The 25,728-nt window shown below is 38.0% G+C and overlaps 1 protein-coding gene across 1 annotated transcript; it reads left to right on the forward strand.

The window, feature by feature from the left end:
• LOC124260778 (serine/threonine-protein kinase STK11-like) lies at nt 1–23,774 on the forward strand. The gene is given in 11 exon segments (XM_046695097.1): nt 1–440; nt 1,807–1,837; nt 1,839–1,891; nt 9,279–9,368; nt 14,284–14,416; nt 17,839–17,868; nt 17,870–17,976; nt 19,249–19,376; nt 20,109–20,166; nt 20,792–20,976; nt 22,182–23,774. Coding segments are annotated over 11 exon segments (1,281 nt in total). The 5' UTR covers nt 1–102; the 3' UTR covers nt 22,310–23,774.
• The last annotated feature ends 1,954 nt before the right edge of the window (nt 23,775–25,728 follow it).

Genomic DNA, 25,728 nt, shown 5'->3' on the forward strand with positions numbered 1-25,728 from the left:
CATTAGAGTCAATATGGCCGCATTTCCTTTTCAGCTCATAGGATTGTTACTCCCAAACATGTAATGAGAATAACAACAAGTGCAAGCACATTTCATTGAACGATGGCTCACCATGAACTTGTCGACAGTATTCCTGCGTTCGAAGAGGATTATCGGCATTCTGCAGTGCACAATATGGATCCTATTGACTTTATCAATGACGATGAACCACTGGATTCGTTATTTTTTCACCGGGTGGATTCTGACCAGATTATATATGAACCTCGACGCAGACGAGCCAAGTTGATAGACAAATACCTCATGGGAGACATGCTTGGGGAAGGGTCGTACGGGAAAGTAAAAGAAGTGCTTGACACACACACACTATGTAGGAGGGCTGTGAAAATCTTTAAGAAGAAGAAATTACGGAAAATCCCGAACGGGGAGCAGAATGTGCAGAGGTAAAGTATATTGACAGCTTCGGTGGCACGAGTTATTCAGTCAGATTCATAATTATAATAATTGTTGGTTTTTATCCGAGGTACTTGTAGCTGAAAATTGTTCAGTGACCCAAAGATGACAGTTCCATCGTAACATGGATCGTACATGTGTTGTTTCGTTGGTTATTTGTCTAGGGTTGTCTTTTATTGTAAACACTGCACACACCACATAATTGTGGCCTGTCACTAATAAGGTCTTGACCGAAACATCCTGTGTTTGACATTATAGGCATTAAATAATCATATAATCATAATTATCCCATTAGTCACCTGTAACAATAAGAGTGGATTGCCGAAGACCACATTTTAACATTTATTTTTGTTCAAGTGTTGTAATAGGTGACGCTTTTGAAGCCCTACCATGTAGAAAAACCCAACACTAACATAGCAAGTTCATATATTAACTGTAATAAAGATATAAAAAAAAAAAGAGGAAAGATATAGAAAATATCAAATACCTACAGTACAGGTAGTGAATTGTACAGTACTAAATGCTGCTGCTGCTCAACATATAAACATCAACGAGTGATCAATGCAGGGTGAATCAGTTTCCTTTACAGTGATGTGCCTGCTACATACTCATTTTTCTATCAGCGGGCTTAACAGTAGAAAACGCCAACCCTGTAGGAATTAACATAGAAGTCACTGAATTGCTGTTAGGTTGCTGATTCAGTAGCTGCCTATCTTCACTTTAATACTAAATAAACACAAATTTTATATCATTGGTCATAAAATCTCCCTCCTGGCATTGAAGCACATAGACATGTGATAATATTTTCTGAGAAAGGTTAAATTGATCCATCCATGCCTACATCATGTACATTTACTACATTAACCCTTTCCCAACAGGTTAAGATCTGAATGTATTGGTATCATGTTTTAGACACCCATTGTGAACAAGGATGTACCACATCCAACATCAGAACAGCTCAAGACATGAGAGACACATTATCTAAATCATCTTAGGGTCATCTTAATTAATTACTTACATATGGCTGGAACATTACTATTATTTATCGATAAGATGTTGAGTATGTACCTCTGAAACTTACAGCTTAATTAGGATTATATTGAACATAGAAAATATCTATAAGTATATGTCAGATCATGCAAATACAATGTATTTATTTAAGTCAGACAGCTGAAAGTAGCTTCTGTATGTGGCATGAAATAGAGAGAAAACAAGAATATTATACATAATTAAGTCTTGTTAATTTTCGTAGCACTTTGAGCAAGATATTCATTCTGGAATGGCGCTATATAAGTGGACTATTATTAGTATTAGAATTGTAGATTTGTGTTTTGAAGTTAGAAATATGTGTTTCAGAGAAATCATGCTTTTACGACGACTTCATCACAAAAAACATCATTGGTCTGGTGGATGTGTTACAGAATGAAGAAAAACAGAAACTGTATGTATATCATGTGTTTTGTATATATATACATATATTGTTGGCATTCATGTAATAATCATAACCATATGGCTTTACCTAAATAGGGATTCAGCTTATCTGAAAACTTTTGCTAGTTCTTATCATTCATAGTGAACACTATATTAACATCTAAGGATATGCATACTTGAGAGTTGTTGGTTTCTTTAAACTGTTGAGAACGCCTGACTGTCATTACCCAAAGAAGTATCATAAAATGTTGCTTCATGCTGAAAGTTTAGATATACTTAACTTATATTGTTTTGTTGTTTAGTTTGCATTTTGGTTATATTTGGGAAAATCATGTCTTTACTTATGTCATGTCTATAGTATATTAATGAACTGGATTGATGTGATAAACGGCATTAAATGTTCGACATATATATATGTAATGTTTTGGCTCAGAAATGTATGTATGCAAAACTAAAGGTAAATTGTCTCCCGAAGAACATTGTGTCTTCACGTAAATTCAACATAGTTATGTCCAGTAATTAAGCAGTTAGCAATGTACATTTACCATATTGTCATTATGCAGTGTTTGCCATGATGCAGAAAACCTACATATTTGATGCACAAATTATCTCAAATGCACAGTGAATTTAGAAGCTTGCGTGATTGTTGATGCAATGCTAGTGGGCCCTTCTAAACCTAAATGTTTGCCAGTTAACTGGTTCAGTGCTGATTCAATACCTGACCTGCCTTACCTTGTTTTATGTTGTTCTTATACAATCGCAGTTGATGTCTTGCTGAAAGTTCCTAACTGAAGTTGACTCCCCAAAACATGTCCGTGACTCCCTCTAATGACACCGGGGAGTCTTGATGACTCCTACATTTTTATGCCTTGGGCATACACTGATTATGTCCTGTGTTGTTGTCATGATGTGTACATCATGCCATTGATAGTACTGCCGCAAATGTTACCATGTGTTCCTTTCCTACATTTACTAGAAATAACTACACCAAAGGACACAACCTAAAAGAGACAGAAAATCATCTATCCCTTTGGTAGTGTGAGAAAACCTTCAATATGTGAGCAAGTTGGGACATTGTTGGGAAGGCTCATGATAGTCATGTTAACCTAAACATCAGCAACGAGCAGCAAGTTGGGACATTGTTGTGATACATAGTGTGAGAAAATCTTCAATATGTGAGTGAGTGAATTTAGTTTTAAGCCTCACTCAGCAATATTCCAGCTATATGGCGGCGATCTGTAAAGAATCAAGTCCGGACCAGACAATCCAATGATCAACAGCATGAGCATCGATCTGCGCAATTGGGAACCGATGACATGTGTCAACCAAGTGAGCGAGCTTGACCACCCCGATCCCGTTAATCGCCTCTTAAGACAAGCATGGGTTACTGAAGATCAATATTCTAACCCGGACCTTCATGGGTCCCTTCAATATGTGTAACATTAAGTATACAGGTGCAGACTAGTGTGCCAGAGTGAAGTGTAATCTATGCCTTAATCATGTTCATGAATCATGCACATCAACATGATCTACAGGTGGGATCATGCCAGCTTTTGAGAACAAGAAAAAGACAATTTGCATTGATGAAGAAATCCCATTGAAGACATACTCACCGGCATACAGAATAAACAACAAAAGCATGGTTAAAATTTACTAAAACTTAAAATACTAATGCATAAAATGTAGTATTTGTCCATATTTCACACAGAGAGCAGGTTGATTGGTGACTGTTCCACTACGACTGTCGTAACCCTGTGTTACAGTATTATATAAATCTAAATATGTTAGATAAATACTTACTTTACCTCATGGTGATGAGCAAGGTAATATGCACATTTCCATGAGGTAAGGTAAGTTAAAAATTGGGAGTTACAGCCACATTAGGGCTGTGATCACTTTGTGGAATAGAACCCAGGGCCTAGATCTTCGAAGCTCTCTTATCGCTAAGATAGTCGGAAGTTAATGTTAATGTATGGTGCTTGTGCAGTCTTCAGAAGAGTAGAGGACTAGGAGTGTCAAGAGAAACTAGGCAATTGTTCCAACACTCAATACAGTGCGCTGAACGTTGCACTTCAACAGAACCGAAGGTTGCACTACAACAGAACCGAAGGTTGCACTACAACAGAGCTGGAGGTTGCGCTACAATGGAGCTTGAGGTTGCACTACAATGGCTGAAGTAGCACTTACTACTATCTTAGCGCTAAGAGAGCTTCGAAAATCTAGGCCCTTGACCCGGTTGTATCAAACTTTAATAAGGCTTTAATCGTTAATTAAACTATGATTAGTTAATCACTGATTATCTTCAGTTGCATGAAATCCTTAACAAAGGAATCCCTTTATTAATCCATCATTAAGCTAATGAAGGTTTGGGGGTATCATTAACTCATCATTAGCTGTATCAACATGGCAGACGACATACTGTACCATCAACTTCGACATCGGAGAAAAGAGAAATATTTTCGTGAAGGGATTAATTAACCCCCACCGGGTGCCACAGGGACATATATGTCCTTCCTCTTTATATAACCCTCACTTTGAATTTCAATAACATTCTATATATATCACATATTTATATACAAATATACTTCACAGTTTTGAATTCTGCAGGAAATTCCCTGTTTCTTGATACCATCCACTGTTAAATCAGACAAAACTAAAATGCTTAAAATAACCTTTCAAAATAGACTTTGTCGTGTCGCCATTTTTGACACAATATGTAATCGCGATTCAGAGAGTTATTTGCTGTAAGTTTTGAAATGTGAAAATTTGACAATTACTGGGAATATAGAATTTCAAAATAGCATAGCAATGATCACTGATATCAGTTTTCATAAAATCACTAATGGGGCGGTGGGTAGCCTAGTGGGTAGCGTTGCTCACTCGCCACCGGAAGGCCGGTTCGATTCCCTAAATGGGTCAAATGTTTGAAGCCCATTTCTGGTGTCCCCCGCGTGATATTGCTGGAATATTGCTAAAAGCGGCGTAAAATCAAAATCACTCACTCACTAATGATAATTCTGAAACGTTGCCGATGAACCTAGAATCGGTTGGGATGTTTTCGAAAAATACACTTACACAAATGCCGAAGTGCGTTTTCCGCCATATTGGATTCTGTTTACAAAATCACGTTTCGCTAAGGCCGTTTTTGAGACGCCTATTACATCACGTATATTTCATATTCAGCTGCAAGAAATACACCACTGAATTCCCTATACATTTTGGAATCAAATTACAAATGGTCTTTGTCACCAATACCAACTGTCTAGATGAAATGAAACAAAAGATATTGGGGTGAAAACGAACATTGTACTCGAAAGATTGCACTTGTTTGAAATGTAAACAAAGAAAAAATCTGATTTTACACTGTGTAGCATTTTCTGGAATTGTCTGACACCGAGCCGTCCATTCTTTGCTTGCAATGGCTCAATATCTTTAGAATATGCATGGAAAGAGTATCGTGCCAAGAAACAGGAAATAAAAAACAGATACAATGCAATGACTTGATAATTCATAAGAATTTATCAAGGTTTCCGTGCAGCAGGACACCATGACTGATGCAAAATAACGCAAAACGACAACGGTAATTATCAGCATTTCTGGCTTCTTCTCTTATTTATCCAATGAAAACTATAAAAACATATAACAATACACAGAGAGTCAGAATAATTCTGATTACGTACATCACATATTTATGTACAAATGATCCCTGAATCAAGGGAAGAGTCCTCGCCAAATCCTGTGTACCCTTGTAACCATTTTGTAAGAAATCGGTCAGCGATAGTGATGTCATACGTCAACCTTGTTGCACATATTAGGCAATTTCTTTGAGGTGAAGGTCGGCTGAACAAGAGTAAACACAATCGCCCTATCCTTCCGATTACACTGTCAGTATTATGATGTGTATTTTGCGTATAGTTCAGATACTTTTCCATGAAACTGACTTCAGTATCTACATTTAGTTTTGTTCAATATCATATCATACGTGGATATAGGGTATACATTCTATATTTTTTGAAATTTTTCGATTGTTTGAATAATATTTACATAAGAAATTGACACATTTAGTGTAGTAGACCATATTCTGTCTGAAAACACTTTTTATTTGCATTTTGAAACATGTTATTCCATTTTGTATTGATTTCTTTGGACGTTCTATTGCTTACCCCAATGCTATTGAGCTCAGATATTATTTTGTCCCATATCTGCTTCTTTTTGTCATTGGGGCGGTGGAGTAGCCTAGTGGTTAAAGCGTTGACTCGTCATGCCGAAGACTCGGGTTCGATTCCCCACATGGGCACAATGTGTTAAGCCCATTTCTGGTGTCCCCCGCTGTGATATTGCTGGAATATTGCTAAAAGCGGCGTAAAACTAAACTCAGTCAGTCAGTCTTTTTGTCATTAGTAATGGAGTTAGTCAGTTTGCTGTTTAACACACTGATATGATCTTCAACTAGGCCTGTATTTCACAACTTTCAAAGTTTTTACTGCGATTTCTGACGGCAGCCATTATGCAGACTATAGATGAGTGCTTACCTGCAATGCATCATGGATAATAATTAGGGGATTCCCCTAAGTTAATCATGGTTTAATGACGGGACCTTTGTTAGAGGCATACTTAGTTGATGGGTGTTTAAATAAGAGTTTATACAACCGTATTTAAACACTTCATTAACTAATCAAACATTAAGAATTTAATCAATGATTAGTGTTTAATTGATGATTACATAATTACGTGTTGATACAACCGGGTCAATGCCTTGTTTAGAACATGCTTCACGGTGTGGATTTGATCCAATATGAATTATGGTATAATTTACACCTTTTTTGAAAGAAGATCATATCTTAACCATTATGTTATTACATTTTTAGTCTGCTGTTGTGTGTTTGATGTGCTGCATATTAATACCTGTGTATTACAACTATCTAGTTACAGAATACCATGTGGGACAGCTGCATTATATGTAATGTGTAGGTTACAGATACCTAATTATCCATTATGTAAGATGGAGTTTCAGTATATGCTGCCTGTTGCCCAGGTTACAGATACCTAATTATCCATTATGTAAGATGGAGTTTCAGTATATGCTGTCTGTTGCCCAGGTTACAGATACCTAATTATCCATTATGTAAGATGGAGCTTCAGTATATGCTGTCTGTTGCCCAGGTTACAGATACCTAATTATCCATTATGTGAGATGGAGTTTCAGTATATGCTGTGCCCAGGTTGCTAATTATCCAGGTAACAGATACAGATACCTAATTATCCATTATGTAAGATGGAGTTTCAGTATATGCTGTCTGTTGCCCAGGTTACAGATACCTAATTATCCATTATGTAAGATGGAGCTTCAGTATATGCTGTCTGTTGCCCAGGTTACAGATACCTAGTTGGGGAATAGCATGAAGGGGGGCTGCAAAAAATGCTTGTGGCCTTGGTCAAAATTCCTTGTTGTGGAATACTTTTGGGGAGAAACGCTATAGAAGGAGCTGCAGTAATGAAATTTGCATGTATGTGTGTTGCCACAACTAGTTATGGAATACTTCAAAGGGGTGTTGTAGCATACATAAAATATGTTGCCATGGTTACCAGTAACTAGTTATGGAATACATTTAATGGGAACTGAGTTTGAGACTGCACATTGCCTTAGTTACCGGTAACTTGTTTGGCTGTTACAATGATGTGTATTTGGTGAATCTAATCATAATCCTTCATGAATTCAGTTCATTATTCATGGTCCTTAGATTCAAATATTCATGATTTTGTTTTAGAAAGAATATATTATATAATTTAAAGTTATCTGTTATTTATCATAGCAAGATATGCAAAATGGAAAAACTACAAGCCATACAGTAGCAGAACTTACGTCACTTTGGGAAGGGTCATGATAGTCATGTTAACCAAAACATTAGCAACAAGCAGCAAGTTGTGACATTGTTGTGATACATAAACACTGTCAGCATGGTCAGACTGTGTGATACATACATAACATATTTGCCTCACTGTGTATCCCATGCATCGCTAGTATCTTGTTACAGAAAACTCTGAACTGGTTCCAATGAGCTGCAGTAGTAGGCGTTACCTTGGCTACGGCATTGTGGGTACTTGGTATGGAATACTGTGTGGAGGAGCTGCAGTATATATAAACTTTGTTACCTTGGTTACCGGTGCCTGGTTATGGAATACCATGTGGAGGAGCTGCAGTATATATACATGTTACCATGGTTACAGGTACCTGGTTATGGAATACTGTGTGGAGGAGCTGCAGTATATATAAACGTTGTTACCTTGGTTACAGGAACCTGGAGGAGCTTTGGAATACTGTGTGGAGGAGCTGCAGTATATATATAACATGTTGTTACCTTGGTTACCTCGGTTATGGAATATTGTACATGGAGGAGCTGCAGTATATATACAGGTTACCCGGTGTCCTGGAGGAGCTGCAGTATACATGTATATGGATGTTGTTACCTTATACACCTGGTTGTAGAATGTTACCTTGTATATATACATGTTGTTACTGGTTATGGAATACTGTATTGGGTGAGCTGTAGTATATATACATGTTGTTACCTTACGGTGTCTGGTTAGGGAATACTGTGTGGAGGAGCTGCAGCATACATGTATATACATGTTGTTACCTTGATTACAGGTAACCTGGTTATTGTGGAGGCAGTATATATACATGTTGTTACCTGGTTACAGGTACCTGGTTATGGAATACTGTGTGGAGGAGCTGCAGTATATATACACGTTGTTACCTTGGTTACAGGAACCTGGCTTGGAATACTGTGTGGAGGAGCAGTATATATAAACGTTGTTACCTTGGTTACCGGTGCCTGGTTATGGAATACTGTGTGGATGAGCTGCAGTATATATACATGTTGTTACCTTGGTTACCGGTGCCTGGTTATGGAATATTGTGTGGAGGAGCAGCAGTATATATACATGTTGTTACCTTGGTTACAGGAACCTGGCTTTGGAATACTGTGTGGAGGAGCAGCAGTATATATCAACGTTGTTACCTTGGTTACCGGTGCCTGGTTATGGAATACTGTGTGGATGAGCTGCAGTATATATACATGTTGTTACCTTGGTTACAGGTACCTGGTTATGGAATACTGTGTGGATGAGCTGCAGTATATATACATGTTGTTACCTTGGTTACAGGTACCTGGTTATGGAATACCTGGTTATGAAATATTACCTTGGTTACAGGACCTGAGAATAGCATATCGTATATGCATGTTGTTACCTTGGTTACAGGTACCTGGTTATGGAATACTGTGTGGATGAGCTGCAGTATATATACATGTTGTTACCTTGGTTACAGGTACCTGGTTATGAAATACTGTGTGGAGGAGCTGCAGTATATATACATGTTGTTACCTTGGTTACAGGTACCTGGTTATGGAATATTGTGTGGGTGAGCTGCAGGAAATGCTGGAGAAAGCCCCAAAGAAGAAGCTCCCTTTGTGGCAAGCACATAGGTGAGAAGTTTGCTTCCCATAGATTGTATCACCCGTATGGTTTCAAGGAAACAATTGTTGATACACACGATACAGTCTGCTGTCAGTAGGTGGCAGCTTTCACATGTTTAAGGAATGAGCTAGAAGTATCTATCTGGAATTCCACCACAGTTCCATTGTAAACAACATGCAATTTCATTTGCACAGATGCAGTATGTTACTTCATATAAACATTATCATTATAGTGTCTCATGTAATCCAGCTATTGTCAGTAATGTATACATAGCTAGATGTCTGCATTGTTAGGTGTGTAGGTGGTGTATTGCCATTTATTACCAATGACGGCAAACATATAAGGTATTGTTCATACGATGCGCAAGGGCAAAACATCACTTTACGAGGAAGTGTTCCATGTCAAACCGATTTTGAAGGGAATTACTTTTTTCATTCATGAAATTTTACTATGCTTTAGTAGATTCATTCACATATTGGCATTTTGGTCCAGATTCACTTGCAATATCATTACTTCCTTAAGTGGCATTTCTGTATCACAACAAGCCTCATGTCAACACACTGTACATCAACCTCTTCTATTGTATAAACTCAAATACCCACCATGTATATATTTCTCCTTGTGCATATGTTGTGTATCATTTGCTTGATAACAGTGTTAGGATCTACACCGAAATGTCGCATCCACTGCAATAAAGAATTTGTCTATCCATAAAAAGTGTTATTAAAACAAGGTTGTTTAACTGAGTATGTTTTTCAGTCATAATAATTAAGCCCAACTCCTGCTATTACACCCTACTGCTGCTAAATTAAACCCTACTGCTTCTTTGTTACAAATTACTGCTACTTTATTACACCCTGTTGCTACTTTTTTTACTCTCTTTTACTATATTATACACTACTGCTCCAGAATTACTCCCTTCTGCTTATGAACTGCCCCAATACCCCAATTGTTGCTTTATTACACCCTGCTGACTTTATTACCCCATAACGCGCTTTGCTTTGGGGGTATTAAAATGGACTCTGTCCGTCCGTCCGTGTGTGCGTCCATGCACATTTGTCTTTTCCGGAGCATAACTCTAAAACAGTTTAGTATTTCTTCACCAAACTTGGCTCATAGATCGATCTGGTGGTCTACTGGTGCCTTTTGGTAGTTTTGGATTTCTGAATAAAATATGTTTTTGCATTTCCATGGCAAAAGTTTGACTTAGACTGAAATTGGTGGTAGTACTCTTTTTCCAGAGCAGAACTCTAAAACCGTTCACTATTTCTTCACCAAACTTGGCACATAGATAGATCTGGTGGTGAACTGGTGCCTTTTGGTAGTTTTGGATTTCTGAATATAATATATTTTGCATTTCCATGGCATCAAGTTCGACTTAGACTGAAATTGGAGGTAGTGCTCTTTTTTGAGCAGAACTTTGAAACCTTTCAGTACTCTCCTTCCACTTAGCTATATACATGCCAGCACATTTGACATAGTCATAACTCGTAGACATATTCATTAAAAGTATTTTGCCATTGCAGTGGATATTGATGACTTTGTCTTCTTGTTCCACCTACTTTTACTTTGTTAAACCCCGTTGCTACTTTTTTTTTCATCCCTATTCCTACTTTATTACACACTACTGCTACTATATTACCCCTAACTGCTACTTTATTACCCCTAACTGCTGCTATATTACCCCTAACTGCTACTTTATTACACACTACTGCTACTATATTACCCCTGCTACTTTATTACACTTAACTGCTGCTTTATTAAATATTAGCCCTAACCGCTACTTTTTTACACACTACTGCTACTATATTACCCCTTACAGCTACTTTATTACCCCTTACTGCTACTTTATTACCCATAACTGCTACTTTATTACACACTACTGCTACTTTTATTACACACTACTGCTGCTATATTTACACACTAACTGCTATTTTATTACACACCTGCTACTTTATTACACACTACTGCTATTTTATTACACAGCCCTACACGCTTCATTATTACACACTACTGCTACTTTATTACAGACTACTGCTATTTTATTACACACTTACTGCTTCTTTATTACACACTACTGCTACTGTATTACTTACTTCTTCTTTATTACACACTACTGCTACTTTATAACACACCTACTGCTACTTTATTACATACCCTGCTACTGTATTACCCCTTACTGCTACTTTATTACACACACTGCTACTTTATTACACACACTAACTGCTACTTTTTACACACTACTGCTACTTTATTACCTTTACAGCTACTTGTATATTACCCCTTACTGCTACTTTATTGCCCACTACTGCTACTTTATTACACACTACTGCTTCTGTATTATTACCCCTAACTGCTGCTATATTATTACAAAACTGCTACTTTATTACACACTACTGCTACTTTATTACCCTGCTACTGCTATTACACTTTATTACACACTATTGCTCTGTATTTCCCTAACTGCTACTTTATTACACACTACTGCTACTTTATTACACACTACTGCTACTTTATTACACACTCACACCACTGCTACTTTCCTACACACTACTGCTTCTTTATTACCCTCACTGCTACTTTATTAAGACACTGCTACTTTATTACATACCACTGCTTGTGTATTACTTTCCCTTACTGCTACCTTTATTACTGGACTACTGCTACTTTATTACACACTGTGCTACTACTGTATTACACACTACTGCTACTTTATTACACACCACTCTCTACTTTATTACATACTCACTGTTTGAGTATTAGCCCTTACTGCTGCTTTATTACACACTACTGCTACTTTATTACACACTACTGCTACTTTATTACACTTTATTACCTCACTGCTGCTTTATTCCAATATTAGCCCCCACTGCTACTTTATTACACACCACTGCTACTTTATTACACATTTACTGCTACTTTATTACATACCACTGCTACTGTTATTACCCCTTACTGCTACTTTATTACACACTACTGCTGACATACCCCTTACTGCACACTTTATTACACACTACTGCTACTTTATTACACACCACTTTTTTATTACACACTACCTACTTTATTACATACCCACTGCTTATTACATGACAATCATTACTGCTCTTTATTACACACCACTGCTACTTTATTATTCTATTACACTGCTACTTTATTACACACCACTACCATATTATTACACACTGCTACTTTGTGTATTACACACTCACTGCTACTCTTTATTACACACTCACTGCTACTGTATTACACACATCTACTGCTACTTTATTATACACACTACTGCTACTTTATTACATACACTGCTACTGTATTACACACAATGCTTGACTGCTTACTTTATTACACACTACTGCTACTTTATTACACACTCACTGCTACTTTACTCACACACTCACTGCTACTGTAATTACACTTACTGCTACTTTATTACACACCACTGCTACAGTATTACACACTCACTGCTACTTTATTACACACTACTGCTACTTTATTACACTACTACTGAGTACACTACTGCTACTGTATTACACACTACTGCTACTATATTACACACTCACTGCTACTTTATTACACACTACTGCTACTTTATTACATACTGCTGCTGTGTATTAGCCACTACTGCTACTTTATTACACACTCACTGCTACTGTATTACACACTACTGCTACTGTATTACACACTACTGCTACTATATTACACACTACTGCTACTGTATTACACACTACTGCTACTATATTACACACTACTGCTACTATATTACACACTACTGCTACTGTATTACACACTACTGCTACTATATTACACACTACTGCTACTATATTACACACTACTGCTACTGTATTACACACTACTGCTACTATATTTACATTACACACTGTATTACACACTACTGCTACTATATTATTACACTACTGCTACTGTAGTATTACACACTACTGCTACTATATTACACACTCAACTGCTGCTACTGTATACACACTACTGCTACTATATTACACACTACTGCTACTGTATTACACACTACTGCTACTGTATTACACACTACTGCTACTGTATTACACACTACTGCTACTGTATTACACACTACTGCTACTATATTACACACTACTGCTACTGTATTACACACTACTGCTACTGTATTACACACTACTGCTACTGTATTACACACTACTGCTACTATATTACACACTACTGCTACTGTATTACACACTACTGCTACTGTATTACACACTACTGCTACTGTATTACACACTACTGCTACTGTATTACACACTACTGCTACTGTATTACACACTACTGCTACTGTATTACACACTACTGCTGCTTATTACACACACCGCTACTGTATTACACACTACTGCTACTATATTACACACACTACTGCTACTGTATTACACACTACTGCTACTATATTACACACTACACTGCTACTTTATTACACACTACTGCTACTGTATTACACACTACTGCTACATTATTACACACACACTGCTACACTGCTGCTGTATTATTACACTACTGCTACTGTATTACACACTACTGCTACATTATTACACACACTACACTGCTACTGTATTACACACTACTGCTACTGTATTACACACTACTGCTACTTTATTACACACTGCTGCTACTGTATTACACACTACTGCTATATTACTATTACACACTACTGCTACTGTATTACACACTACTGCTACTGTATTACACACTACTGCTACATTATCACACACTACTACTACTGCTACATTATCACACACTACTACACTGCTACTGTATTACACAATACTGCTACTGTATTACGCACTACTGCTACTTTATTACACACTGCTGCTACTGTATTACACACTAATGCTACTTTATTACACACAAACTCTTCTGTGTTATGGCCCACTGTAAATGTATCCCATCCAACTGTTGCAGGTACTTCTACCAATTGATGGAGGGCCTAGAGTACCTGCACAGTCAGGGAATCATACACAAGGACATCAAGCCCGGGAACCTGCTGCTCACCACCGATGAAACTCTGAAGATCACAGACCTGGGTGTGGCAGAGGTGGGATACCTTACCAATCTGCTGAAAAGCAATCAGAAACATACACTATTACAGCAATTGTTCGCACTTTGTTAAACAACTGAGTTTGAAGTAATGATTTGAATAGTGCTCAGTTCATGTGTCCATCTTCGTTCTGGTGGTAAATTATTCCTCAAATGTGGCTCCTATGTCTGGAAGGCCCAATCTTCTTCATGTTTGAAGATGTTTTGACCCCTTAATCATAGCGATCGTATTGGTTCATAGACCTGCACAAGATTAGCATGATGAGCTGGTATTAGTCCATTCAGAGCCTTGAATACAAGAGCTGCAGAACCTTGAACTGGAAACATTGTTTCATGGGCAGCCAATCAACACTTGGGTTTTTATGGTCGAACTGCTTGTTTCTTGTGATAAGTTTGGTGGCACAATATTTATCTTCTTGAGTTTGGTGATAGGATACTCGCTCAGACAGTAAAACCAAGCATTGCAGTAGTCCATAACAGAAATTACATAGTCCAGTACTAAGGTTGCAAATGAATTCCTGTCTTGATAAATTTGTTAAGCTGATGTTGCATAGATGGCACTATGCATTCTAGCACACTGAGTTGACTCTGTGTTTAAGATAGGTATCAGTGATGATAATGCCTGTATCCTCTGCAACAAAGAAATAGAAACTTTAGAACATTTATTTTATTTCTGTGAAAAACAAAACACCTTCTCACAACATTTGTTGAGTGGTATCGATACAAAACTAGCTGTAATATAAGTATAAATGTTAAACATTTCCTGCTAGAGACCCGAGGCACCTGTCCTTATTAACCATCTGTTTATCATTATCAAGAAATATATTAACAAAACAAGATATGACTTCACGGAATTAAATATCAACCAACTTATATATTTTCATAAAAAATACCATTTCAAACTAGAAGAACATATTTTCGGAGAAAAGGATGAAAATTTCAGATGAAATGGAATTCTTTTGTTCCCTTGTGAGTAAAAAAAAAACCTTTCTGCACCCTGTGTCTATACTGCTATCCTTCTCTTTCAAACTCCTCCCGTTCTGAAAAATTACAAAATATTCACCTTTGATTTTACGATTGTACGCTTATAATTTTGTTTTTATAGTTTTTTCATAACCAGCAATGTATATTATATGTCATGAATGAATAAAAGTACTATTATGCTCAAAAAAAATTTAAAAAAAAAGACATGTGCTTCCAAATTGAAAGCAGAATAGAAAATTATACCAAGATATCTTGGCTTTGTCACACTCCCCTTTTTGACAATTGAAGCTACTTATATATGACCGAACTATAAGTCGGGCCTTCCTTTCAACCTCTAAATTCTTGCCAAAACCATGTAACTTCCCGCAAGGGTAACGGGGATATTGTTGATGTTCAGAGCTTTTTGAACGATGCCCGACATCAAACGATTAAGCCTCGTTATGTTATTCATAAGCTTCAAAACGGAGGTATTTTTCGGGTTGTTGTGTCATGTTACCGAGTTTAAAAGCCACTGATATCGGGGAAATAGGCAACCATACATATTATTTAAGAAATCTTTATAATAATTTTCTGATTACGTTAAAAATGAAAATATAAAAGAAAAGTCACGGGCATGTTATGACATGTCACAAAATGAACAAAATTCGCCATAGTTTTGCTTCTTTTTGGTTTATCTGGACATTATAAATGTAAACTTGCATTTTCATCATTAACAGTACTTTTTCAAAACCACCACACAAACTGCCACAGAATACAAATAAGTTTTACTTTTACGCGGAAACAAGTCGTGGTTTCAAGTTAAGTGTCACGCGGGGCCCAACTTTATCGCTTTCGATAACAAAGTACCGGTAGGGTACATAGCTGTGATCAAAATATCTGATTAAATTTAATTTATTGTTTATACTATGAAATATATTTTACAAAAAGACAAACAACAAAGTTTTATATTTTATGTTTTATTTGTCCCACGATGTCATTTACCTTTGGAAACGCTTGTCAGTAATGTGATATATGCTTCCTGCTTCCGGTGTAAACTTTGCCAGTTGAGTTCTCGTGAGAGGGCTGGCAGATTCACACACCTGACCTCGGAATTGTTTGGGTAGATTAATGAACTCAAGTATAAGTCGGGTCTGATTTTTAACTACATTTCTGGTATCAAATTTCCGAATTTATAGTCGGTCATATACGGTATATATCTTGCCATCTTCTTTGATAATAAACTCAGCAGCTCAGTCTTGTCATAGCTGAGTTTGAGGAAGTTCTCACTCATCCACTTCTAGATGTGACACAGGCTGCTGTTACAGTGTAAAACACTAGTTTCAACAGACATCTTCTAATTGAGTGGTTTAAAGGAGATATGCATAAGGCTGTTATCTGAGTAAAAGTGGAAGCAACCGATTATGAGAGTATTACATCTGCTGTTTTGGTTCATGCTGAGATTGGTTACAGCATTTGATTGACATGACTGAAACTTGTTGCACAAAGCTCAGAACTTGGAGGAATCAGCTTGAATTTGTTTGGCAATATAGCGGATATATTTCAAGCTACTTTACTCTGATTATTCATATAGCAATGTTTTCAAGCCCACATGGTAAATTAATGAAACATAGAATTCATGGATGGAAGAAAGTGATCCGCGAAAAGCACAAGTATTGTGTAAGATGCATTGTTGCCTAAGATTTGAGACTGATGCTATAAAGTGTTCATAATTAAAGCATGAATGTCCATTGTTAAAAGTTACAGGTTTTAGGAGTCCCATGAATCAAGTAGAATGATCCACAAAGGAAACTCTTAAATGGCAGGTTTCAGAATCTTGACCCTTTAAAAGATTATGTACACAAATTGTGAAGTAGCACTGAGATGCATATTTGCAGTTATGATCACCACATTTCAAGGAATGATGAAAAAACAGCCTCAATAACACAATCAGCAGAAAAGATAAGAAAACGAGAACTTACATTAAAAATATTGTGTGTGACCACCATGGGTTGTTGAGTATCGACATGCAACGACGTTGTACCAAGTGCAGTGGACTGTCGAAGTCTATGTTAGTTTAGGGTATGGGAGTCATCTTAGTGCTCAGATCACAATGCTGTTCGGCTGATCATCACGCTGATGACCCGGGTTCGATTCCCCACATGGGTACAATGTGTGAAGCCCATTTCCGTGTCACCTTACTGCATTATTGCTGGAATGTTGCTAAAAATGGCATAAAATCTTACTCACTCACTTTTGTACACCAATGCCCTTGTCTTTAGATGATAGGGTCACAAGCCGAGGTCATCTCTTTGAAGCATGTTATATACAAGGGTAAGTGTCAGTATCCTGGACTAAGGTACGCCATTTGGCAGTGTCCACTCATCACCCCAACAGTTGCTGCCAGATTACGGATCGGAAACATATTTTGTGATGTAAATATTTCATTTTCCATTGCAGAAAATAGATGTATTTTCCAAAGATGATACTTTGCAAGACAAGTCAAGGTTCGCCAGCATTCCAACCCCCAGAGATAGCTAATGGTGATGATTCCTTCGCTGGCTTCAAGGTGGACGTGTGGTCGTCAGGGGTAACATTGTAAGTTGCATGGTATTATACCAGAGCCATAATGATGTACACTGTTTGGATTCTGGGTAAAATAGGTCCCTAGCAACCATTGCTCATGTTGCTGGTCCTAATGGATCAGAGGATCAAACTTGGTGAATTAACTTGTCGCTACTATAGGCACATTATAGTTTACAAAGATATCCATCAGTGACCACAAGAACAATTACTGGATTGCTTTGTCCAGACTATTATATAGGTCACTGCCATATAACTGGAATATTGCTGAGTGAGGCATTCAACAAAAGTCTGTAACTGATGACTTAGAACAAAAGATTCCTTCTTAGATGATTTATGATATACCTGCTGAAATATTGTCTTGAAATTAATTTGAGAATGAGATGAGGTTCATACTTGTAGTAATAGAACTTTATAGTTTTGTTTAAAAGTGAGTGAGTGAGTTTAGTTTTTCGCAGCACTCAACGATATTCCAGCTATATGGCTGCAGTCTATAAATAATCAAGTCTGGACCAGACAATCCAGAGATCAACAGCATGAGCATCGATCTACGCAATTGGGATACAATGACGTGTTTGTTCAAAAGAAAAAGTACCAGAAAATACCAACTTACATCTAACAGCAAGCAAAGCTCTGTTCAACATCATGGTTTATTGAGCAGCAGATTTAACTAGTATATATCAGTAACAATATGTCATTCAAACATGACTGTGGTTGAGAGTTCTACTGGTGTCAAACGAGGCATCAATAACTGCATCAAAGGCTGACACGACCCAGCACATGTGGAAAGGCTCCATCGGATCTACAGCATTTGTCTTGTCTGTCTTTTGTTGATATTTTCTCCATGTACCAATCAGTTAAGTAGTGTTTTATCACGGTTTTAAATGGTTCTCCTGTGGAAGTACTCTAGTCTGCTCAAATAAGCAGAGCTATTTGCTGTTTGATTGGATCGATTTCAGTGAGTGAGTTTAGTTTTATGCCGCACTCAACAATATTCCAGCTATATGGCGACAGTCAGTAAATAATCAAGTCTTTGATCCAGTGATCAAAAGCATGAGCACCGATCTATGCAATTGGGAGACGATGACATGTACCAACCAAGTCAGCGAGCCTGACCACCCGTTCCCATATTTCAAAGCTTACAGTAAACAATAATGCCTTGCTTTTTGCAGGAAAGGAGTTAATTGTATGTTTCCTGGTAGCGGAGCTAGCCGTTTATAACATAATGTTTCCATTCTTTTGTGTTCATCCAGAAGATGTACACTTTCTCGTTGTTTGTTCTTCCAGGTACAACATAACAACAGGATTATATCCATTTGAAGGTGACAATATCTATAAACTGTTTGAGAATATTGGTAAAGGCCAGTACACAGTTCCTGACACCGTAGATGATAGTTTAAAGGATCTTCTTAATGGTAGGTGTTTGTTTATATGTTGTAACAAATGTGTTTTTCTTTTATTATATTATGAGTCAGATTTGTCTGCTCTAAATTTTCAAAACTTTAAAAATCAAGCTCTGTCATCTTAGGGTGCGAATTCTGCATGCAGAGTTGCTTCCCTTTAGTTTGATATGCCACAATGTTGTTTTGAAATCCAGTTTGTCCCAAGTTATGTTTTTTCATGGTTTCACCAAAATGGTAAATGTCTGCGACCTGCATCACTTTAGGCTTTCCTACCACAAAAAGCTGATATGCTATGATGTAATAGGAATGCTGTTAAAAAACGTCATCAAATCCAACTACTCAACCCACTCAGCGATAAACCTTAATCCTAACTTAACCAGTAGTTACTATTCCATGGTTACATCGAGGACAAGTGCTTTGTATCATAATGGTTACAACATATACAATATGGCACCTGACTGTCACCATCCATGAACAATGCTGATTTTACCTCATGCTGTTAATCACTCCATTCTCTCAGGTGCCAACTTATGGCTGGAGTGTGTATGGCATGAAGAAATTTCATTCAGTCACAGCCATTCATTAAAATTAAATGAATAAGTTTTGTTGTAAGACAGTGTAGAGCAGTTTTTCATCACCCTGATGTTGTATTCAGTTCATTCAGAATCACATGTGATAGGTATTGCACGTCAGTGTGAGATTGTGCTATTTGAAGTCTCATGTATTCGTTTAATTCTGTTGCAGGAATGCTGGCGTACAAAGCCAGTGATCGCTTCAGTATAGCACAGATAAGACAACACCAGTAAGTTGTGAACTGCCAGACCTGAACTGAACACAAACATCTTCATGTGTGAATGTTCTTTCAAAGTACCATGTCAACTACACTTTATAGATTTAACCCTGTTTCAACTTTGCATTCACTCAGGGTGGTGTGCTAGCCTAGTGGTTAAGGTGTTTGCTCATCACTGAAGACCCGGGTTCAATTCCCCACATGGGTCCAATGTGAGAAGCACATTTCTGGTGTCTCCTGCAATGATATTGCTGCAAAATTGCTAAAAGCGGTGTATAACAACACTCACTCACTCATTCAACCCCACTCACTCATTCAACCTCACTCACGCACTCACTCACTCACTCACTCACTCACTCACTACATGCAATATTATCTCCTCCTAAAGTTTATGGCTTGTATTTTTGTGTTTCCCGTAGAAGTATTAAAAAAGCTGGAGAAAAGGTTTATAAAAGGGTTTTCAAAATGACCAGCTCCTTGAGCATGTACAAGTTGCATGGATATGTGCACTATATAAATATCCTATAGTAATAATTATCAATGCAAATTTGATGCTTGTTGGCAGTGATGGTATTTGCTGACAGAATTCTGTTTTACTATGTACGCCCGTCATCAATGATGTGTGGTCTATTTCCAGGTGGTTCAAGCGGAAACATGCCAAGGTTGAGGATCGTGTGTTTTTATCTGCATCTTCGGATGGCGACTTAATGAGGAGTATGACTGTGGTGCCATATTTAGAGGATCTCCACTTTGGTACACCAAGTGAGGAAGAAGAAGATGAAGAACTGGAGAGTGCGGTGGCAGGCAATCATCAAGGTCAAGGTCAGTGTTCAACTTTAAATAGTTGATTAATCCTCTAATTGCTGGTGTTGAACCCATTCAACTGAAGAGTGCCATAAGTATAACTTGCAATAACTATTTGCTAAATAGGATGTACCTAACATCCAAGGCATGCGTAAATGTTCATCTTTCTAAGTATGTGAATTTTAAAAGTATATGTTCCTCAAACAGAACATTCTGCATGTTAAAAACGTATTGGCGTACAACCTCCCACACCCGCCATTGTTGACCTCAGACACTTCATGTTTAGTAGTGAGTCTGTTGTTTTCTTCATGATGAAATCATTTTTTGATAATTTGATCTCTACCTTTTCTGCTCTTGTGAAAGAAAACACTGAAGTTCCTAATTTTCTAAAAATTAGCATCTTTCAGTTGAAATAGTTATAAATAATCTGAATTGTTACATCAAGGACCATGTCAACAGTGGTAAACAAACAACTACACTTGCATCGTGATTCCGGAAAACTATTGTGACCCTTTTATGTTTCTAACTTAATTTGCTAGAATTTATTACATAAATTTAACGTCTTTGTAACAAATTTCTCAAATTAATCAAGTTTGTAAATGATTTCATTTGATAAACCTTCAGACACTGGCAAAGTTGGCAGCCATAGATGACACATGAGGGCATGGCCTAACTCCCGATTGTTTTAATTGAAGAACAGGTTTGACAGGATGTGACATGCATCCTTGTCTTTCATGCTTGATTTGGGCACTGAGACATGTCAGCTGTGGAAACCAGTACTATATCTGCGACATAGTTTGTTATAGCATCAGGATATGTTGTTAGTGGTCCTTGGCACCACATTTCAGAGCAGAGTTGTGTCCCTTGTTATGAGGATCACGATGAGGGTCCTGTCAGCACCACATACGGACAACACCTGTCAAGTGGATAATGTCGGTCATCTGCATCACTTTAGGATTTGTGGCGGTGGGGTAGCCTAGTGGTTAAAGCATTTGCTCGTCCTGCCAAAGACCCGGGTTCGATTACCCACATGGGTACAATGTGTGAAGCCCATTTCTGATTTGACCTGCTGTGATATTTCTGGAATAATGCTAAAAGCGGCGTAAAACTATTCTCACTCACCTCAGGATTTCTTCAAGTACAAAACAGACAGGTAGTGATATCTTTATTCATAGTTATGTTTAACTCCCTCAGTAAGGTTGTGTCTTGTCTTCTGTATTCAGGGGCACTGAATGACAAGCAGGAGGTGACAACAAGACAGACAGAGAACTCCAAGTCCAACTGTAAGCCAAAGAAAAGAAAGGGGAAGAGCTCTAGTAAATTTGCATTTGGATCCTGCAAACAGTCGTGACATCAGCTGTCTAACCTGGTTGTTCATGTTAACTGCTTCTGTGACTTTGTTTAGCATCGCTCAGCTCCAACTGCTGATCAAGACATCAATGCTAGCAGTGTAAACTGAATCTACATTCAGTCCGAAGATCCGCCTTTGACATCAGTGCCAGCAGGATAAATCAAGCACAGTTCCAAACACTCAAACATCAATACTAGCTGGACAGACTGAATTGATGTTCAGTCCTAACACCTATCTGTTAGCAGCAGTTGTAGCAGTGTACACTGAATTGTCATTCAGTCCTAAGACCTAGCTTTGGCTCACATGCTATCAGAATAGAATTACAACAGTCCTAATATTACTTTTAACATCATTGCTAGAAGGATAGCCAGTGTCTAGCTTTAGATTCAATGCCTGGTGATAAAAACCTGATGAGACATTGGCACCAGCAAGATAGACCGAATTTGCTGAAACAGCTGGAGGGCTTTACATTATGTCATTGCTAGCATTATTGTAGGAAGAAATACCTAGGGCACTGCAAATTAAAATCTTAAATATATACTTGTATCAAATCAAAAGATTTGACCACTAGTACGTTTTAGTCAGCATATGTCAAAGTTGGCATTTTTGTTCAAGAGATGTTGCCTCGTGGACCCAGTATGTGTGTGTGCAAGAGAGAGAGAGATAAGTGGAGAGAAAGAAAGTGAACATATCAGTATGATTTTATGATATGTGATAGATAAAACTGAGGCTGAATCTGTCTCTGAACCCACCATGTTATTGTGGAGATGATTGTACTGTGATGATCAGTGCTTGTAGGTCAGTGACTGGACTGAATGTGATAACATGCCTCCTGGTATATACAAGAGCATGCTGAGGGTAAGGTTGGTCAGTACCTCTCCATGATACTGTCAGCTATTTGTGACTACTGGTGATGCCACCATGGGCAGAGTGTGTCGGACTGATCATGTGGAATGTAAGGTTCCCTCTGATGATGGAGATATACTAAATTCACCAAATTGTTATGTGATGTCTCTCTTCATATTATGAAAGTAACCGTCAACCAGACCAAAGGAGGTAACTGATGTTAACTGATATTTGTTGCTCTGTTAGATATCCAATCGTCATGTTTAGGACGGAAAGGATTGGAGCAGAATATTTTGGTCATTGAGTTGTCAAAGAGAGAGGTCAAAGGCAGGATGCCAGCAGAGCAGTATGTCAGAACGACATGTTCAGACGAGTGTCATCGTTCGGGGTACAGCCACTGGACCTGTGATGAAGAGCTAATGGCAAGCTTGACTGAAGCTCAGAATCAGAATCAGAATCAAAACAAAAGTCTGAAACACTTTGACGAAGGGAACACTGAAGTTTGTTGTCAATATGTTCTCCTATGTTAATGTTAAGGACATAAGATTGGGAAATTTTATTTATGGACCAGTCTGTTTTATGAATGAAATTATATCATAAATATATTTAAAACAAGTTATTCTGTGTTTTGGTTTTTGGTGTAAAGGTGTGCCTGGAGAAGGAGGACTATAAAATCTGAAAATGGATGTTTAGAAAGTCGTACATATTCTGCAAAATATATACAATATACACACATCAAACAACCTAATTGTGACAGAAAACATCCTTAAAAAATAATATGCTTCATGTAGCTTCAGCCGTAGGTTAGATGGTGTTGTTCAAGTCAGCATGAACCTCATGAAGCAGCCATGTTTTGTCATGACCCAAGGCAGTTGACCCTGGCCCAGTCTAAAGCTTTGCTGATTGACTGAAATATTGGTGGTTTGTTTGTTAGTTTTGTTTGTTTTAATGCCATTAATTAATTCTCACCAATATGCCATCCACAGCAATCTGGAATAATAACGTTTTGACCAATGCGGATGAGCATTGATCTACATCACTGGGATGGAATATCACTCATCAATCAAGTCCCCTGGTCTGATTACAAAAAACATGCCACAAGTTGCCTGGTGTGACAAGTATGGTTTGGTAAGCCAGGTTCCAAACCTAGGTGAAAAATAGCTGGTAAAGATTGCAGTTCATCAGCAGTCCCTTGTGCATTGTTGTTTGTTTTAAATATATGGGGGTGCTCATGGATGGCCCAGTCGCAATGCGGCGCCACAATTTGCTGTGCAGTGTTATGTCCCTTGGGCACCCTGGTGGGTTTCTTCTTTCTCCATGGTAATAACCGGGTTCTTCATTGAACGTAATTGGTTCTGCGATGAGTATGAGCTTGTGATGACGCGACTGTCATGCATCGCTATTTTTAAAACAAGTTAAAACTGTGTACAGGTGTGTTAGAGATCCTGGCTGGACCAGCTTCTTGCTGGCACTTCTGAGAGGCCAGACTGGAACTTGGTGATGGTTTATGAAGCTCCCCGTACAGGTCTTTGTTAATACCGACTTCTACGTGCTGGATCTTGTGTAGCGCACAGAGTCTATATATATATATATCGTCAGTGTTGGAGGCCACCCCAGTGTAGGTTCCTAACATTTGGGTGACACAGCCAGGTGTCTTACTGTGGTAGTCATTCTGGACTGCTTCCAGTGAATTGATTTCATTGAGGCAGTAGGGATCCCACACAGTGGACGCATATTCCAGGGCTGGTCTGACAATGGTTGTGTAAGTTTTGATTTTTGTTTCAGGTTTATTACAGGGTTTGCCAACATTCGTAAGTTTCCTTGAAGAAAAAAGCTCACAGACGAAAAAGCCAGTGTCTCTCGCCTGGCAAGTTAGTTAGATTCTGTAAGGGCAGGGTTAAGTAATGGGTTTGTAGACGATAACAGAACAGCCAGGTGAGGGCTAGGACTAACAACTAGTCTCTGAAATGAACATATTTTACTGAAAAGTTCATAGTAAAAAAATATAAAATATAATGAAAAGGAGTCCTGAGACTTTCTTTCATTTTCAGCTGAAGCTGAGGAAATCAAGACTTGCCACATTTTCTAGACTTGTGTGGGCTTTCTTGGATATATTTGCTTCAGGGTCTGTACGACGACAGACTAGCGAGGGGCTAGGGGAGGTACCAATTAGTGGCTTGTAAACAACAGGGCATAGAGGAACGGGGCTAGAGGAATGATGCCATTCCTCTTCACTAATACTACTTGGATATGACTCCAAACGCATAATTCAGTGTGATGGATGTAATGCCCTTATCTCGACTGAACATGCGTGAATACCCAGTTCGCAAATTCTATTTAAATGTGCATTTAGTACATTTGCTGGAGATGTAATTTCACATTTCATGAAGTTGATATGTTTGTTTGCTCTTATTAAGTGTATTTTGTACAATGTGATATATTATCAAGGCCATACAAGACCGCCAAACTTTCATGACAGAGCCTCGCTTTTTTGAGATTTCCGCTGATTTCCGTTTGTCAGAGCACGCTGTACGACAGAGCACGCTGCATGACGGTTTGCAAGGATTAGAAGG

Source organism: Haliotis rubra, unplaced genomic scaffold (assembly GCF_003918875.1).
Source record: "Haliotis rubra isolate DU_JTF1 unplaced genomic scaffold, ASM391887v1 Scf775, whole genome shotgun sequence".
NCBI lineage: Eukaryota > Metazoa > Mollusca > Gastropoda > Lepetellida > Haliotidae > Haliotis > Haliotis rubra.